Source organism: Mauremys mutica, chromosome 15, assembly GCF_020497125.1.
Source record: "Mauremys mutica isolate MM-2020 ecotype Southern chromosome 15, ASM2049712v1, whole genome shotgun sequence".
Taxonomy (NCBI): Eukaryota; Metazoa; Chordata; order Testudines; family Geoemydidae; genus Mauremys; species Mauremys mutica.
This window is the reverse complement of record NC_059086.1, coordinates 32,990,782-33,008,398: the sequence shown is the minus strand read 5'-3', so window position 1 is coordinate 33,008,398 and position 17,617 is coordinate 32,990,782. Positions and strand designations below refer to the sequence as shown.

The 17,617-nt window shown below is 68.1% G+C and overlaps 2 protein-coding genes and 1 long non-coding RNA gene across 4 annotated transcripts; 2 read left to right on the top strand and 1 right to left on the bottom strand.

The window, feature by feature from the left end:
• The first annotated feature begins 107 nt into the window (after nt 1-107).
• Nucleotides 108-12,663, top strand: TMC4 (transmembrane channel like 4). Of its 2 annotated transcripts, none has more exons than XM_044988562.1 (16): nt 108-156; nt 719-947; nt 1,233-1,369; nt 1,632-1,793; nt 2,022-2,107; nt 2,691-2,836; nt 3,753-3,900; nt 4,161-4,328; nt 5,510-5,673; nt 6,119-6,245; nt 6,781-6,878; nt 8,828-9,011; nt 9,172-9,302; nt 10,617-10,772; nt 11,091-11,169; nt 11,495-12,663. In XM_044988562.1, the coding sequence occupies exons 1-16, from the start codon at nt 117-119 to the stop codon at nt 11,543-11,545; spliced, it is 2,106 nt and encodes a 701-aa protein (XP_044844497.1). In that variant the 5' UTR covers nt 108-116; the 3' UTR covers nt 11,546-12,663. The 2 variants fall into 2 exon arrangements, with proteins under 2 accessions (XP_044844497.1, XP_044844496.1); XM_044988561.1 differs by having other exon boundaries at nt 5,507-5,673.
• On the bottom strand, nt 6,086-13,754 carry LOC123350149. Its single transcript, XR_006573718.1, has 3 exons — nt 13,612-13,754; nt 9,177-9,285; nt 6,086-6,223 (listed from the first exon to the last, which is right to left on the bottom strand). It is a non-coding gene; the product is annotated as an uncharacterized LOC123350149 (long non-coding RNA).
• Nucleotides 13,521-17,613, top strand: LENG1 (leukocyte receptor cluster member 1). The gene is made up of 4 exons (XM_044988563.1): nt 13,521-13,730; nt 14,425-14,607; nt 15,035-15,288; nt 15,724-17,613. The coding sequence occupies exons 1-4, from the start codon at nt 13,599-13,601 to the stop codon at nt 15,938-15,940; spliced, it is 786 nt and encodes a 261-aa protein (XP_044844498.1). The 5' UTR covers nt 13,521-13,598; the 3' UTR covers nt 15,941-17,613.
• The last annotated feature ends 4 nt before the right edge of the window (nt 17,614-17,617 follow it).

Sequence of the window (17,617 nt, the reverse complement as noted above, 5' to 3'; positions counted from 1 at the left end):
GGGGGGGTTTCCTGAGGCCAGCCCCCCCCCCGCCGCCGGGCCGCGCCCCGTTGCCAGGTCACCGCGGGGCCAATGATTAACCCGGCGCGTTTCCTCCTTCCCGGAGCGCCCGGACCATGGAGCCGCGCTGGGCGCAGACGGGCCGGGATGGGCCAGGTGCGGAGACCGAGACCCTCCCCCCCCCCGAGTCCCGTCCCTAGCGGTTCCCCCCCCTCCCCGGAGTAACTCGGACTCCTGGGTCCTGTCCCCAGCAGCCCCCCCCCGGAGTAACCCGGACTCCTGGGTCCCCCACCCCCCGGTAACCCGGACTCCTGGGTCCCGTCCCCGGCAGCCCCCCCCTCCCCGGAGTAACCTGGGTCCTGTCCCCAGGAGCCCCGCCTCCCGACTCACCGGGCCAGGTGCGGAGCCCCGCGCCCGAGTCACCCTGGTCCCCCGGCCCCCGCAGTAACCGAGGCCCCCTCCCGTAACCCAGACTCCTGGCTCCCGTCCCCAGCAGCGCCCCCTCCCCCGCCCCGAGTAACCCGGACTCCTGGGTCCCATCCCAGCAGGCAGCCCCCGACCAGTTACTCGGACTCCTGGGTCCCATCTCCTGAAGCTAGGGCTGCCGCAGACAGTAGCCCGGACTCCTGGGTCCCCTCCCCATCCCTGGGTCAGTAAGTGCGGGGAGGGAGGGGGCTGAATCTCTCCACCCCACTCACCCCATTTGCTCCCTCCCCAGATGATGACGAGGGGGGGCAGCAGCGGCCTCCCCCATCCCTCTTTCTCCAGCTGCCAAGCAACGCGACCCTCCGGTTCCGTGGCAGCGTGGCCAGGGCCTGGGGGGCTGCGCTGGAGGAGGGGGAGCCCCCAGGGGCCCCCCAGGAGCGGGACGGGGAAGAAGCCGGGGAGCAGGAATCGGTTCCCCTGAAACAGCTGCCGCTCTGCATGGCGGAGAAACGGAGACTCAGGTACCGCCCTCCTCGCCCCTTGCAGGGACCAGGACGCCTGGGTTCCTTTCTGGCTCTGGGACGGGGAGTGGGGTCTAGTGATTAGAGCAGGGGGGGTGGCTGGGAGCCAGGATTCCTGGGTTCTCTCCCTGGCTCTGGGAGGGGAGTGGGGTCTAGTGGTTAGAGCGGGGGGGGGGGAGCTGGGAGCCAGGACTCCTGGGTTCTCTCCCTGGCTCTGGGAGGGGAGTGGGGGTGCAGTGGTTGGGGGGGGGCTGAGGTCTCACCCCTCGTCCCTCTCCCCACCAGGCTCCGGGAGCAGCAGGCAGCCTGGAAACGGAGCCGCTGGGAGCAGTGGCAGGTGGGGACGCGCCGCATGTGGGGACAGGTGGGGGGCACCCTGCTGTATGCCCAGGTGTGGAGGGGCTCACTACACCACATCGAAGGTAGGAGAGACCCCCCCCTGAGCCCCGGGGTCCCCCCTCTGCAGAGAGCAACCCCCCCTCTGAGCCCTGGGGTCCCCCTTCTGCTGAGAACAACCCCCTCATCTAAGCCCTGGGGTCCCCCCTCCCTGCTGAGTGACCCCCCCGAGCCCCGGGGTCCCCCCTCCCTGCTGAGAGCAACCCCCCCAAGCCTGGGGTCGGCCCCTGCTGGGGAGCCCCGGGGTTGGACTCGCTGTCAGGGTGATGCTGCCCTTTGCCCCCACAGGTCACTTCGGAACCGGGATCCAGTCGTATTTCAACTTCCTGCGCTTCCTGGTGCTGCTGAACCTGGGGGGGGCCCTGCTCACGGTGGGGTTCGTGGTGGCCCCCAACGCTGCCTTCGAGGGGCTGCAGCTGAACCAGACCCAGAAGGGGCCGAACTCCACGGGTATGGCCAGCCCGGATGCCTGGGTCCCATCTCCAATGCAGGGGGGGAGGCCCCCAGAACGGCAGCCTGGACGCCTGGGTCCCATCCCTACCAAAGGGGAGGGGGAGAAGGGAATTGCCTCCAGAATGGCAGCCTGGGTCCTATATCCAGGGGGGCTAGGGGTGACCCAGGGGGTATATGGAGGTTTGGTTTGAGGGGGTCTCATCCCTTTTCTCCCCTCCCCCGCAGTGATCAGCAGCTGCCTGCAGTACGACCCCACCAAGCGGGGCCTGGTCAGCTACTTTACCTACTTCATGGACCTGCTCTCCGGGACGGTGAGAGCCCGGCCTGTCACCCCCCAGCCCTCCCTGTGCCTCAGCTCCGCCCCCAGCCCCCCACACCCTTAGCTCCCACCCCCAGCCCTCCTCACCCTTCAGCCCCCTGTGCCCTAAGCTCCGCCCCATGCCCTCAGCTCCACCCACAGCCCCCTGTGCCCTCAGCTCCGCCCCCAGCCCCCCACACCCTTAGCTCCCACCCCCAGACCCCCCTGTGCCTCAGCTCCGCCCACAGCCCCCCACACCCTTAGCTCCCACCCCCAGACCCCCCTGTGCCTCAGCTCCGCCCCCAGCCCTCCCCTCATCCCCAGCTCCGCCTCCCGCACCCTCAGCTCCGCCCCATCCCCCCACACCCTTAGCTCCCACCCCCAGCCCCCCACACCCCTCGGCCCCCTGTGCCCTAAGCTCCGCCCCATGCCCTCAGCTCTGCCCCCAGCCCCCCTCCATGTGTCCCCCACAAATCAGAGGCGGCCCCAATTCCTCAGATCAGTGTCTCATTCCCAGGCCCTGCCCTGGGGCCGGATGGGAGCCGGCACCCCCTGGAGGTGACACCCCCCCCACTTAGGCTGTCTCTCTCTCTCAGGGGTTCATGGAGCTCACCCACCTGTTCTACGGTTATTACCAAAACTCGGCCGTGCATTTCGTGGGCTTCTCCTATAACATCCCCCTGGCCTATCTGCTGAGCGTCTTGGGCTACTTCTCCGTCTGCCTCTTCTGGATCGTCCGCCGGTGAGTCACTTCCCAGGTACCCCCACGGGGCCAGCCCCCGCCCCGCCCTGCCCCAGGGGGCCAGGGGGCCCCGGATACCCAGCCCCCGCCCCGCCCCAGGGGTCCCCGGATACCCAGCGCCTGCCCCGCCCTGCCCCAGGGGGCCAGGGGTCCCCGGATACCCAGCCCCCGCCTCGCCCCGCCCCAGGAGTCCCCGGCTACCCAGCCCCCACCCTGCCCTGCCCCAGGGGGCCAGGGGTCCCCGGATACCCAGCGCCTGCCCCGCCCTGCCCCAGGGGGCCAGGGGTCCCCGGATACCCAGCCCCTGCCTCGCCCCGCCCCAGGAGTCCCCGGATACCCAGCCCCCACCTTGCCCTGCCCCAGGGGGCCAGGGGTCCCCGGATACCCAGCGCCTGCCCCGCCCTGCCCCAGGGGGTCAGGGGGGCCTGGATACCCAGCGCCCGCCCCGCCCTGCCCCAGGGGGCCAGGGGTCCCGGATACCCAGCCCCCCCCCCCCCGCCCTGCCCCAGGGATCCCTGGATACCCAGTCCCCACCCCGCCATGCCCCAGAGGGGCCAGGGGTCCCCGGATACCAAGCCCCAACCCCGCCCTGCCCCAGAGGGGCCAGGGGTCCCTGGATACCCAGACCCTGCCCCACCTCGCCGTGCCCCAGAGGGGCTGGGGTCCCCGGATACTCAGCCCCCCACCCCACCCTGCCCCAGAGGGGCCAGAGGTCCCCGGATACTCAGCCCCCGCCCTGCCCCAGAGGGGCCGCATCCCAGCGCTGGGCGAGGGGTCCCCATATACCCAGCCCCCATCCTGCCCTGCCCCAGAGGGGCCAGGGGTCCCCAGATACCCAGCTCCTGTGCCCCACCCCCGAGCTGGCTGCCTTTGGCCATCTCCTGGGGGCCAGCGTCACCCTGCGCTCTCCCCCCAGGGCCGTCCATCTCCTGAAGCGCAGCCTGGTCAGCGAGAACGGGGCGCTCAACACCTACAGCAACAAGGTCTTCGCCGGCTGGGATTTCTGCCTGGGGCCGGGCACCGCGGTGCACATGAAACACAACAGCCTCCGCTACGAGCTGCGGGTCAGGCCAGCAGGGGGCGCAGGGCTGGTGTGCGGGGGGGGGGGGAGCTGGTGTGGGGGCTGGGGGACTGGATTGGGGGGAAAGGGTGGGGCTGGGGCAGGAAGTGGGGCAGGTGTGTGGAGTGAGAGGCATGGCTGGGAGTGGAGGGGGGCAGGGATGGGGCTGGCAGCGGGGGAAGGGTGGGGCTGGGAAGGGGGCGGGGGGGGCGGCTGTGTGTGTGTGTCTGGGGAGGGGGCTGCACTGACGTGCGTCTCTCCCAGATGGACCTGGAGGAACAGACTTTGCGGCGGCTCATGGCCCAGCGCAGCCCGGGCCAGCGACTCGGCCTGTACGGCCTGCGCGGCGCCGTCAACCTGCTGGTGCTGGCGCTGCTGGGGGTGGCTTTCTACTGCGTCTACCTGGCCACCGAGTACTCGCAGCGGGACCAGGTACCTGCGGCCCTCGCTCCGACCCGCAGCCCCTCCCCGCTCGGCCGGCGCCTCTCGCTCCCGACCCGCAGCCCCCCCCTCGGCCGGCGCCTCTCGCTCCCGACCCGCAGCCCCACCCTCGGCTGGCGCCCCTCACTCCCTCCCCGCAGCCCCTCCCCGCTCGGCCGGTGCCCCTCACCCCCGACCCGCAGCCCCCCCCTCGGCCGGCACCCCTCGCCCCCGACCCGCCCCCCCCCCCTCGGCCGTGGCCCCTCTTCCCCGACGCGCAGCCCCGAGCTCGGCCGGCGCCCCTCGCCCCCGACCTGCAGCCCCTCCCCGCTCGGCCGGCGCCCCTCACCCGCGACCCGCAGCCCCCCTCGGCCGGCGCCCCTCACTCCCGACCCACAGCCCCTCCCCCCTCGGCCGGCGCCCCTCGCCCCCGACCCGCAGCCCCCCCCTCGGCCGGCGCCCCTCGTCCCCGACCTGCAGCCCCTCCCCGCTCGTCCGGCGCCCCTCACCCCCGACCCGCAGCGCCCCGCTCGGCCGGTGCCCCTCACTCCCGACCCACAGCCCCTCCCCCCTCCGCCGGTGCCCCTCGCGCCCGACCCGCAGCCCCTCCCCGCTCGGCCGGCGCCCCTCGCCCCTGACCCACAGCCCCCCTCCGCCGGCGCCCCTCACTCCCGACCCACAGCCCCTCCCCCCTCGGCCGGCGCCCCTCGCCCCTGACCCGCAGCCCCCCACCGCCGGCGCCCCTCACTCCCGACCCACAGCCCCGCCCCCCGCGGCCGGCGCCCCTCGCCCACCACCCGCAGCCCCCTGCTCGGCCGGCGCCCCTCACCCCCGACCCGCAGCCCCCCCCTCGGCCGGCGCCCCTTGCCCCCGACCCGCAGCCTCCCCCCCCGCTTGGCCGGCGCCCCTCACCCCCGACCAGCAGCTTCCCGCTCCGCCTGCGCCCCCTCCCCGCAGCCCCCCGCTCGGCCGGCGCCCCTCACCCCGACCCGCAGCCCCCCGCGCGGCCGGCGCCCCGCACCCCCGACCCGCAGCCCCCCCCCTGCGCCCCTCACTCCAGCGCTGAGCTGTGTCCCCCTCCACGGGGGGCAGTGGCGTTAACTCAGCCACAGCCCTTCAGCCACTCGGCTCCCCATAGGGGAATTGGGGGGAGGGGATTCTGCTCTGACCCCTGGTGACTCCCCCCACAGCAGAACAGCGGCCTGGGGCAGCAGGGACTGGTCGTGGGGCTGCTCGTGGCCTATCTGCCCTCCATCGTCATCACGGCCGCCAACCAGCTGGTGCCGCTGGTCTTCGGGCTCCTCGTGCGCCTGGAGCGGTACCCGCTCAGCCTGGAGATCCGGCTCACCCTGCTCAGGTACCGGGGGCAGCCAGGCAGGGGGCCCCGTCCAACCAGCCCCCCCCCTGAGAGGCAGCCAGGCAGGGGGCCCCGTCCAACCAGCCCCCCCCCGAGGGGCAGCCAGGTGAGGGGGCCCCGTCTAACCAGCCCCCACTCCCGAGGGGCAGCACCGGGCGAGGGGTCCCCGTGTACCCAGCCCCCACCCCCGAGGAGCAGCCAGGGTGAGGAGTCCCCATATACCCAGCCCCCACCCCCAAGGGGCAGCACCGGGCGAGGGGGTCTCTATCTAACCAGCCCCCACCCCCGAGGGGCAGCCAGGGTGAGGGGTCCCCGTGTACCCAGCCCCCACCCCACCCCCGAGGGCAGCGCCGGGCGAGGGGTCCCCCTGTACCCAGCCCCGAACCCCGAGGGCCGTGCCGGGTGAAGGGTCCCCGTCTAACCAGCCCCTCTCTCTCTGTGGCAGGACCGTGTTCCTGCGTCTCTCCAGCCTCCTTGTTCTCCTCTTCTCCCTCTGGAGCCAGATCACCTGCAACGGGGACCCCGACGCCGATTCCTGCAGGACCTGCCGCTACGACCACAAGCAGCACCCGGTCAGCCCAGGACGCCTGAGTTCTCTCCCGGCTCAGGGAGCTCAGTGGGGTCAGGCGGTTGGTGCGGTGTGGGAGCTGGGAGCCTGGATGCCTGGGTTCTCTCTCAGCTCGGGGAGCGCAGTGGGGTCTGGCGGTCAGAGCACGGGGCAGGTGGTGTGGGAGCCCGGATGCCTGGGTTCTCTCCCGGCTCAGGGAGCGCAGTGGGGTCTGGCGGTCAGAGCACGGGGCAGGTGGTGTGGGAGCCCGGATGCCTGGGTTCTCTCCTGGCTCGGTGAGGGCAGTGAGGTCTGGCGGCTGGAGTACGGTGGGGGAGCTGGGACCCCGGATGCCTGGGTTCTCTCCCAGCTCGGGCGAGGACAGTGGAGTCTGGCGGTCAGAGCACGGGGCAGGTGGCATGGGAGCCCGGACGCCTGGGTTCTCTCCCGGCTCGGGGAGGGCAGTGGGGTCTGGCGGTTCGCGGTGGGGGAGCTGGGAGCCCGGACGCCTGGGTCCTGTGGCCGTGCAGGGCACTGACACGTCCCCTCCACCCCCTCAGTGCTGGGAGACGAGCGTGGGGCGGGAGATGTACAAGCTGCTGGTGTTCGACCTGCTCGTAGTGCTGCTGGTGCTGCTGCTGGTGGAGTTCCCCAGGAAGTGAGAGACGGGGGCGGGGGGGAGGTGGGATCCGCACTGGGGGTCAGTGGGCTGGGGGGGAGGTGGGATCCGCACTGGGAGTGGGGTGGAGGGGGTCAGAGGGTTGGGGGGGAGGTGGGATCCGCACTGGGGGTTGGGGTGGGGGGGTCAGTGGGCTGGGGGGGAGGTGGGATCCGCACTGGGGGTTGGGGTGGGGGGGGGTCAATGGGCTGGGGGGGAGGTGGGATCCGCACTGGGGGTTGGGGTGGGGGGGGTCAATGGGCTGGGGGGGAGGTGGGATCCGCACGGGGGGGTGGGGTGGGGGGGTCAATGGGCTGGGGGGGAGGTGGGATCCGCACTGGGGGTTGGGGTTGGGGTGGGGAGGTCAATGGGCTGGGGGGGAGGTGGGATCCGCACTGCGGGTGGGTCAGTGGGCTGGGGGGGAGGTGGGATCCGCACTGGGGGTGGGTCAGTGGGCTGGGGGGGAGGTGGGATCCGGACTGGGGGTTGGGGTTGGGGTGGGGGGGGTCACTGGGCTGGGGGGGAGGTGGAATCCGCACTGGGGGTTGGGGTGGGGGGGTCAGTGGGTTGGGGGGGAGGTGGGATCCGCACTGGGGGTTGGGGTTGGGGTGGGGGGGGGTCAATGGGCTGGGGGGGAGGAGCGATCCGCAAAGGGGGTGGGGTTCGGTGGGGACAGTGGGCTGGGGGGGAGGTGGGATCCTCACTGGGGGTGGGGTGGGGGGGTCAATGGGCTGGGGGAGAGGTGGGATCCGCACTGGGGGTGGGGTGGGGAGGTCAGTGGGTTGTGGGGGAGGTGGGATCCGCACTGGGGGTTGGGGTGGGGGGGGTCAGTGGGCTGGGGGGGAGGTGGGATCCGCACTGGGGGTGGGGGTGGGGGTCAAAGCGCTGGGGGGGAGGTGGGATCCTCACTGGGGGTTGGGGTGGGGGGGGTCAGGGGGCTGGGGGGGAGGTGGGATCCGCACTGGGGTGGGGTGGGGGGGGTCAATGGGCTGGGGGGGAGGTGGGATCCGCACTGGGGGTTGGGGTGGGGGGGGGTCAAGGCTGGGGGGGAGGTGGGATCCGCACTGGGGGTGGGGGGGGGGGGGTCAATGGGTTGGGGGGGGGGTGGGATCCGCACTGGGGGTTGGGGTGGGGGGGGTCAGTGGGCTGGGGGGGAGGTGGGATCCGCACTGGGGGTAGGGGTGGGGGGGTCAATGGGCTGGGGGGGAGGTGGGATCCGCACTGGGGGTTGGGGTGGGGGGGTCAGTGGGCTGGGGGGGAGGTGGGATCCGCACTGGGGGTGGGGTGGGGGGGGTCAATTGGCTGGGGGGGAGGTGGGATCCGCACTGGGGGTTGGGGTGGGGGGGGTCAGTGGGCTGGGGGGGAGGTGGGATCCGCACTGGGGGTGGGGTGGGGGGGGTCAATGGGCTGGGGGGGAGGTGGGATCCGCACTGGGGGTTGGGGGGGGGGGGGGTCAATGGGCTGGGGGGGAGGTGGGATCCGCACTGGGGGTGGGGGGGGGTCAATGGGCTGGGGGGGAGGTGGGATCTGCACTGGGGGTTGGGGTGGGGGGGTCAGTGGGTTGGGGGGGAGGTGGGATCCGCACTGGGGGTTGGGGTGGGGGGGTCAGTGGGCTGGGGGGGAGGTGGGATCCGCACTGCGGGTTGGGGTGTGGGGGGGTCAATGGGCTGGGGGGGAGGTGGGATCCGCACTGGGGGTTGGGGTGGGGGGGTCAATGGGCTGGGGGGGAGGTGGGATCCGCACTGGGGGTGGGGGGCTGTTCCAGGGGTGGGTGGGAATCAGTGGCCACATAAGGGGCCCTGGAGCGAGTGGGTCGGCTCTGGGCTTTGGGGCTCAGGCCGGAGGGGAGTGGGGAGCTGGGGGGCAGGGCTCAGAGTGGGGGGAGCCGTAGGTGGGGGGGCCGGCTCAGAGCAGTCTCCCCAGCCCCCACCCCCTCTTGCTCCCCCCAGGCTGCTGGTGACCCACGGCCCTGCCCTCCTGGCCCGGCTGTGGGGGCAGCAGGAGTTCCTGGTGCCCCCCAACGTGCTGGACCTGGTGTACGGCCAGACCGTGTGCTGGGTCGGCGCCGCCTTCTCCCCCCTGCTGCCCCTGCTCAACACCGCCAAGTTCGTCCTGCTTTTCTACCTCAAGAAGGTGAGAGCCCGGACGCCTGGGTCCTCTCCCCACCTCAGGGAGGCCTAGTGGTGGGGGTGGGGGACTGGGAGCTCGGACGCCTGGGTTCTCTCTCGGGTGGGGGGGGGGCTGTCTGGTGGCTCAGCGCCTTCAGCTCCACATGTGTCTCGTCACCCCCCAGCTCACCCTGTTCTCGAACTGCCGCCCGGCCGACCGCACCTTCCGCGCCTCCAGCTCCAGCTTCTTCTTCCTGCTGGTTCTGCTGCTGGGCCTGGCCATCGCCTGGGTGCCCCTGCTGTACAGCGTCTTTGTGTGAGTGACCCCCCCGCACCCCTCGCCCAGCCCCCCCAGCTCCCGGGGTGCCCCACCCCCTCACACAGCCCCCCCCAGCTCCCAGGGTCCCCTGCCCCCTTCACCCAGTCCCCTGGGGTTCCCCACCCCCTCGCCCAGCCCCCCCAGCTCCCAGGGTGCCCCACCCCCTCACCCAGCTCCCCCAGCTCCTGGGGTCCCCTGCCCCCTTCACCCTGTCCCCTGGGGTTCCCCACCCCTCACCCAGCCCCCCCAGCGCCTGGGGTGCCCCTGCCCCCTGCCCCCAATCCCCCCAGCTCCTGGGGTCCCCTGCCCCCTTCACCCAGTCCCCTGGGGTTCCCCACCCCTCACCCAGCTCCCCCAGCTCCTGGGGTCCCCTGCCCCCTTCACCCAGTCCCCTGGGGTTCCCCACCCCTCACCCAGCCCCCCCAGCGCCTGGGGTGCCCCTGCCCCCTGCCCCCAATCCCCCCAGCTCCTGGGGTCCCCTGCCCCCTTCACCCAGTCCCCTGGGGTGCCCCACCCCCTCGCCCAGCCCCCCCAGCTCCTGGGGTCCCCTGCCCCCTTCACCCAGACCCCTGGGGTTCCCCACCCCTCACCCAGCTCCCCAGCTCCCAGGGTGCCCCACCCCCTCACCCAGCCCCCCGAGCTCCCAGGGTCCCCTGCCCCCTTCACCCAGTCCCCTGGGGTGCCCCACCCCCTCGCCCAGCCCCCCCAGCTCCCAGGGTGCCCCACGCCCTCACACAGCCCCCCCAGCTCCTGGGGTCCCCTGCCCCCTTCACCCAGTCCCCTGGGGTCCCCCACCCCTCACCCAGCCCCCCAGCTCCTGGGGTCCCCTGCCCCCTTCACCCAATCCCCTGGGGTTCCCCACCCCTCACCCAGCTCCCCAGCTCCCCGGGTGCCCCACCCCCTCACACAGCCCCCCCAGCTCCTGGGGTGCCCCTGCCCCCTTCACCCAGTCCCCTGGGGTTCCCCCACCCCTTGCCCAGCCCCCCCAGCTCCTGGGGTGCCCCTGCCCCCTTCATCCAGTCCTCTGGGGTCCCCCACCCCTTGCCCAGCTGGCCCACCCCCCTCACACAGCTCCCCTGGGGTCCCTTGCCCCCTCTCCCAGTCCCCTTGGGTCCCCCACCCCTCACCCAGCTCCCCAGCTCCTTGGGGTCTGCAGCCCCACCTCACCCAGCCCCCCAGGGCCCCCTGACCTTCCCCTCCTCCTCAGCATGTCAACCCCCCTGATCCTCCCCCCTCCCCGGTGCTGTCTCTGCTCCCCTGCCTTGGACTCGGTTCCCCTCCCCCCCGACTCACTCTCTCTTCCCTCTGCAGCCTCCAGCCCTCCCAGGCCTGTGGCCCGTTCCGGGGTGAGCCGACCATGTGGAGCACCCTCTCGGCGGCCATCGATACCCTGCCCCACGTGGCCAGGGAGTTCCTGCAGTTTGTGGGCTCATTGGCCTTTGCTGTGCCGCTCTTCCTGCTGCTGTGGTGAGGGGCCACCGGGGAATCCCCCTGGGTTGGGGCGCGCTACGGGGGATAGGACACATGGAGGGGTGTCTGATGCCAGGCAGCCGGGACATGGAGACACACAGAGAGTGGAGGCGGGGGGCAGGAGGCTCGACGGACGTACAGAGATGGGCTTGTCCCCACCAGCACGGACAGACAGACACACACAATATCTGTGCTGGTTCTGTGGATATTCTCCCCCCATCCCCCACAGCCACATCCCTGCCTCGCTGCCCCTGACCCCATCTCTCACTCACTGTCTAACCCCCCCGCTTTTCTCTTCCCATCCCCCAACCGCAGCATCCTCATGTTCTACCTGATGGCCCTGGCTCATTCCTACAGCCGCCTGGTGAAGGAACTCAAAGGGCAGCTGCGGCTGGTGAGTGATGTCCTGGGGCCAAGGGGATTTTTGCCGCTGGGGGGCGCCGGCTCCCATCTGGGATCACCGTTAGCCGGTGGGACTCCCTGCTACAAGATGATCCCGGGCTCGGCAGGGTGGGATAGTGACAGGGAGAAATGAGGAACAGCGTCCTCCCCGATGTGGCCACTAGAGGCTGCCGTGTGTCCCTCCTCTGAAGTAGGTGGGCCGGGGGTGGAGGCAGAGCCGGGATACCGGGGTAGATGGGCCCCTGGGCTGGCCCCAGACGGCTGTACTTAGCCTCCAGGGTTTCCCACCTCTTTTTTAACCGTTCCTTTTCCCACAGGAGGGGCGGGATAAGGTCTTCTTAGTGACTCAGATCACAGAGCTCAGCTAAGAAGAGAGCTGCAAGAAAACTCCCGATCTCGTTGATTTGAGGATGATTCGACCCTGCCTTGTCGGCCCGGCCTTCCCCTGCCATTCGCCTGTGTGCCAAACCCGCCCCCTGCTGGACGAAAAGTACAATAACCTCCAAAGAACCCAGAGCGCATTCATGGACTGTGTGTAAGGATCACTCGCCCGGCGCTGAGCTGCGGCCCCTCTGGAGTGGGGTGTGGGGGCTGGGTATATGGGGAGCCCTCGCCTCTCCGGGATGGGGCGCAGGGGCTGTTTATACAGAGACCTCTCGCCTGGCTGAGACATGGCCCCTCTGGAGTGGGTGTGGGGTTTGGTTACACAGGGACTCCACTCTTTACTGCCACCCAGCGACGCTGTTCAGTTTAGGACAGGAAGTGAAGCAAAACCCTGCGTGTAACTGACATCCCAGGGGACTTTGCAGGAGGAGAAGGTGGACTGGCTTGTGTCTGGAATGGGCCGGGCTGCTGGCCTTCAGGACCCAATTCTCACACTCTCCGTCCTGCCCCAGGCTAACCCCATGGCCTCCGAACAGAGTACACAGCGGGTGAACCCCTCGTTACTGGCTGGCAGCAGAACTCCATTGTCGCACTCCAGGGGAGCTGCATTTGTATTTCCCATCTACCAGGCCCCGGCTGTCACCCCTCGTGGGCGGAGACCCACGTGTCTCTCTCCCTCCCTGGGGGGGGGGGGCGGGGGTGGTTTCCAGGCTGGCCAGCTCCCTGCCCAGGGCTCTGATTTCACACACGAACCCGCAAAGCGAGATTGCCATCAACAATAATCGCCATTTACAGCTCGGCCAAGTCAGGGGAAACCCTGCTCGGAAAACGTAACAGCGTTTGATTTCAGGCGCTTTCCTCGGTGTATTTTGAGATGTGATGTTGACAATTTAATGGCTTTTAAAGCTGTGACTTTTTGAGTCTCTAACACCTGCTGTTGATAAATCATTGTCTGACTCTCCCGCCCCTCCCCGCATTCTCTGAACCTCCTGTGATTTTTCTGCAATTGGGAACATTTTAAATCTGGAAAAAAAAACCCCAAAAACCTTAAAATGAAAGCACAAGTTTTGGTTTGAAATTATAAAATAAAAATTGAATTCTGCCAGGCTCATGTGTAAGTAATCCAGGGGGTGGCGGAGGGTGTGGGGCCAGCTGGTGTGCAGGGCTGGAGGCAAGCAGCAGTGGGTTTGTCTGTCCTGCCCCCCAGCCACCTCCACTATCTCAGTGTCTGCTCCGTTCCCTCCGCCCCGGCTGCATGGGAGGCCGTGTGCTTGTGTGTGTGCAGAGTGCACAAGAACGGCCGTCGGGGGGCAGAGCAATGGTCCATCCAGCCCCGGATCCCGTCTCCGGCGAGGGGGGGGGCGCAGGGCAGCTGGGGAGAGACGCAGGCCGGGCTTCCCTGCCCATAGTCGGAGGTATGGGGGGGCCCCAAGCTGGGGTGGGGGGTGGGGCTGGGGGTGGGGTGCTCCCCAGGGAGGAGCCCGAGGGGGGAGGGACCGAGCTCCCTGAGCGCAGCGCCACGTCCTGTGGCGGGGAGTTCCGCCGGCTCGGGGCAGCGACGATGCTGCTGGGGGGGGGGGGGGATACTGGGACTCTCCCTGCTGGGCGGTCCCAGCCCCAGGGTGGGGGGAGAGGAGGTGTGAATAAGGGGCGGGGCCTTGTCCCAGCCAATCGGCTACAGGAGCAGTGGGGGTGTGAGAACAGCTTGGATCAATCAGTGCTTTTGGGGGGCGTGACTACAGTGCACCAATGAGAGACGAGGGAGCTAGGGCGGGCGGTTGGATGGGAACCAATCAGATAAAGTGGGACGGGTGTTGAGGCTCCAATTGGCCAATCAAGGCGCGAGGGAGGCCACGGTGTTATCCAGTCAAAAAAGAGCAAAATGCGGAAGGTGGGTCTAGACTAATCCAATCAGGAACGAGGGCGGGACTAGGGTCCGCCAATCAGAGAGCAACCAGGGCGTGCCAATCAGCACACCGGTAGCACGCTGACCCGGAAGCAGAAGTGTCGCTGGCAGAGCGGACCTGAGGCGGGACCATGAACATCTTACCGAAGAAGTCGTGGCACGTGCGGAACAAGGACAATGTGGCCCGCGTGCGGCGGGACGAGGCACAGGCGCAGGACGAGCAGCGACAGCGGGAGGCCCGGGCCCTGCTGGCCGAACAGGAGGCGAGTCACCGCGCATGCGCAGTCGGCAAATAGGGTGTAGCGAGTGCGCATGCGTAACAGTGGGACCGCGTCCTACCTGTGACGGGGTCATGGATTGAACCATTAACAAATTGGGGGAAGACGAAAAGGGAGCTGGGCTGAACCATTTATAAATGGGGGTGGGAGGAGCGCGCTGGGATTTACTATTTTCAGATGGGGGGAGGGGAAGAAAAGGAAATGGGAGTTGGGCTGAACCACAACCGGGGAGTAGCAGAGCAGAAGGAAGCTGAGCTGAACCATTGCCAAAGGGAGGAAAGGTGAGTTGGGCTGAACCATTTCCAAAGGGGGGAGGCGAAGGAGCTGGGCTGAACCATTTCCAAAGGGGGGGGACAAGGGGAGGTGAGCTGAACCATTTCCAAAGGGAGGAAAGGGGAGTTGGGCTGAACCATTTCCAAAGGGGGTAGTTCTCTAACCCCACCTGCCCCAGTGGGGTGGCTGTCATGGCACATACTGCACCAGTATCACCACCAGACCCTGCACGATCTGCCCTCGCCCCAGGTGAAATGATTTTGTTAGGCCTCAGCCTGGTGCCATGCTGCCCTTGCCACACCCCATTGTCTGCCTGGCCCCCAGCACAGAGCCCACAGGCTGCCCTGTCCCCTGACACCTGCAGCAGAGCCAGCCCCAGAACCAGCCCCCCCATCTCCCCCTGCAGGCACGGACCGAGTTCCTGAGGAAGAAGGCACGGGTGTCTGCCCTGCCAGGACCCGATGGCGGCTCAGCACTGGCCCCCAGTGGCGATGAATCACGCCACGTCGACCTCTTCCGGGACCTGGAGGAGGGCAAGGGCTCCAAGGCCGGGAACAAGGAGTACGAGGAGGAGAAGCGCAGGGAAAAGGTAATGGGGGGGGGGGGGGGCGCACACACTCCTTTGAGTTTGTGGGGGCACATGCATCCCTTGGGCGTAGTGAGCCCCACCCTGGCTTGCTGGGATTAGGTTGCCCCTATGCTGGGGCACTGATGGGAGGGTGTGTACAGAATTGGGGTTCCTCCTCAACACACACAGGTGCTCTTACACCACCGGGGGGAGGGGAGGGTTAACAGCTCACCTGCCCTGCACGCTGGTTCCCCTCTTAGTCTCTCCATCCCATGCTGCGAGTTGCCCTCCTGGCTCCTCCACCCATAAGGCGAAAACCTCCGCCCGTGTCTCCTTCCACATCAGTGGGGACACGATCAGTCCCACCCTCTCCCTTAGCAGATGGGGCTCCCCCTTCTTCAAGGTGATTCAGTTCAGCACGCTCCCCTCCCTGCTTTGCCCCAACCAGGAGCGGCAGGAGAAGGCTATCGGGCTGCTGACCTATCTGGGGCAGAGTGCGGCCGAGGCCCAGACCAGCCGGCCGTGGTACCAGGAAGTCCCCGACCGCAGCCGGGAGGCAGATGTGACCACCCAGGAGCAGCTGAAGGGCAGACTGGACCCGCTGCGGGAGATGGAGAGGCACCTGCGCAAGAAGAAAGGGGAGGGGAAGAAGCGCAAGAAGGAGAAAGAGAAGCCAGTAGGGGAGAAGAAGGCAATGGGGTGGTGAGTTGGATGTGGGGCAGGATTAGAGCAGCAGCACACGGCAAGGCTCAGGGAGTACAAGTCCCAGCATGCAATGCTCCAGCTCACTTCCTAGGCACAGGGACTACAAATCCCAGCATGCAATGCCCCAGTCTGTTTCCTTGCTACAGGGACTACAAATCCCAGCATGCAGTGTCCCAGGCCACAGGACTACAATTCCCAGTCCTCTCTTGTGTGTGTGAGAGAGAGAGAGAGAGACTGAAACTACATGTCTCAGCATGTACTCAACCCACTTGTTCCTGGGCAGTGGCCTGGCATACCTATCCCAGCATGCATCACACCCCCTAGGAGGGAGATTGCATACTGGGAGTTGTAGTCCTGATGGGATGCACATCTAGACACCAGCTGGCCTAGGGCTGTAAGAACTGGACCATTCCCTTCTGCTTGTCCTTGCAGCTCTACCCCCGTCTCCCTGGAGCAGCTGCGGCGGGAGCGGCTGCAGCGGGAGCAGGCCGAGCGAGCCCGGGCTGAAGCCCTGCTGGCCGGGCAGCAAGGGGAACCCCAACGCAAAGAGGAGGAGGAGCTGGATGACAGGAAACGCCGCTACAACTCCCAGTTCAACCCGCAGCTGGCGCGCAGGCCCCGCAGCTGGGACGAGAGGGAGCAGCGCTGAGCCCTGCCCGTGCCCCCTAAAGTGGTGGCCGAAGCAGCAGGCCCTGGGCACAGAGATTCCTGCACCAGGGGTCACACGGCAGGTGGAACAGGGACACTGGCATCACAGCAAGGCAGCCAGCGTGTGGGATCCCTCGGCTGACTTAGGGGAGAGAGACACCCTGTGCTGTCCTCTCTGCCGCCCCCTCAGCCATGAAGTTTGGCATGGGGGTGGCACTCAGAGAGCGAGAACCCTCCTTGCTCTCATAGGAGGGTGCTGGCTGCTCCGCTGGGGCCCCAAGCTGGTCACTCGTCTCTTAGCGCCTGGTGTTATTAGCGGCAGCGGGTATCAGGGTTACCTGACCGCCCCACAAGGCAGGAGCCTGGCTGCCAATAAAAGGCAGTTGTCTGTCTTCACTCATTTACTCACGGGACGGGGGAAAGCTTGGATAGGAGCAAGCACAGAAGGGAAAACTCAGGCCCGGACTCCTGGGTTCCAGCTGCAGAGGGGTGCTGGGAGTCAGGACAACTGGGTTCTATCCCTGGCACAGGGACCAGGGGCCAATGGGTTCAGTGGGGGAAGGGGGGGGGCCTAGCCCCGTGTCAGGGAGTGGAGTTGGGTGTAGGGACTCCTGGGTTTGCTTGCTGGCTCTTCGGCAGGGGGAGATGTCAGGACACCTGGGTTCCAATTTCCACTTCTGCCTCTGATTTCTTATGCCCCCCCAACAGCTCTCTTCCCCCCCCCCCCCGAGTGCTCACTGTACCATGGCTGCTGGGGAGGCCCAACCCTTTAGCCCCAGAGGTGAACAGCACCTGCCGCAAGGTGTGTCTGCCCCTCTGCTGAACCCCACCCAGCCCACCCTGGAATCCTTCATGGCCCGCACCTGGATGGTAGAGGATTGTGGCTTGTCTCCCTGCACAGGGCAAATGCACCAGGCCAGCTCCCTGTGCTGTCCACAGGGCCATCATCTGACAGGGGAAACTGAGGCATAGGCAGCCCTGGGAATAGCAGCCCAGGCTCTCCAGGCCTTGGATTGGTCCCCACATGGCGCTGGGGTCCTTCTCTCTCCCCCTTACCAGCCAGCCTGCAGCAGGTGGTGTGGCTGCATCAACTCCTTTTGCTGGGCCCTGCCCACCCCACAGGGGGATTTTCCCAGCAGCCAATGGGGGTATGACGGGGGCAGGGGGGCTTTTAAGCCTAAAGCAGAGCAGGCGGCAGGGAAGGTCCTGCTCTGGGCCTGAGAGCAGGGAGGGGCTGAGCTTGACCCCAGAGCCAGGCAGGGTCCCCCCATGGAACATACCATCCATCAGCTCCTGCAGAGGGCAGGGGATCCCCCATCCCAGCCGGTCACTGACTGTGCAGGGAGGGAGGGCTTGGGAAGAGTCCCAGCAAACTCTGGCACAGTCGTGAAATCTCACCAACCCCTCCTCCCCCATCCACTTGCCAAGGTATTTTCAGAATAAAGACAAACCAAAACAAAGTCTGGGACAAATCTGAGTGTCTGTCTGCGTGTGTAACTACATCCCCAAGGAAAAAATGGCACCGGACTAGGGCAGCGGCAGACGTCGCTCTAACCACCCGACTCCCCTCCCCGAGCCAGGGAGAGAACCCAGGAGTCCTGGCTCCCAAGCCCCTGTCACTCTAACCACCCAGCTCCCCTGCGTCTCTAGCTAACCGTGCAGCAAGGAGTGTCTCTCA

What these genes read in the sequence shown, in the direction of transcription:
- TMC4 (XM_044988561.1), top strand. Translation starts at nt 117, where the DNA reads ATGGAGCCGCGCTGGGCGCAGACGGGCCGGGATGGGCCAG. An exon ending in CTCACTACACCACATCGAAG is followed by an intron (nt 1,370 to 1,631) that starts GTAGGAGAGACC and finishes TTGCCCCCACAG; the next exon opens with GTCACTTCGGAACCGGGATC. An exon ending in AGTACTCGCAGCGGGACCAG is followed by an intron (nt 4,329 to 5,506) that starts GTACCTGCGGCC and finishes CTCCCCCCACAG; the next exon opens with CAGAACAGCGGCCTGGGGCA.
- LENG1 (XM_044988563.1), top strand. Translation starts at nt 13,599, where the DNA reads ATGAACATCTTACCGAAGAAGTCGTGGCACGTGCGGAACAAGGACAAT. An exon ending in CCCTGCTGGCCGAACAGGAG is followed by an intron (nt 13,731 to 14,424) that starts GCGAGTCACCGC and finishes CTCCCCCTGCAG; the next exon opens with GCACGGACCGAGTTCCTGAG. An exon ending in AGGAGAAGCGCAGGGAAAAG is followed by an intron (nt 14,608 to 15,034) that starts GTAATGGGGGGG and finishes TGCCCCAACCAG; the next exon opens with GAGCGGCAGGAGAAGGCTAT.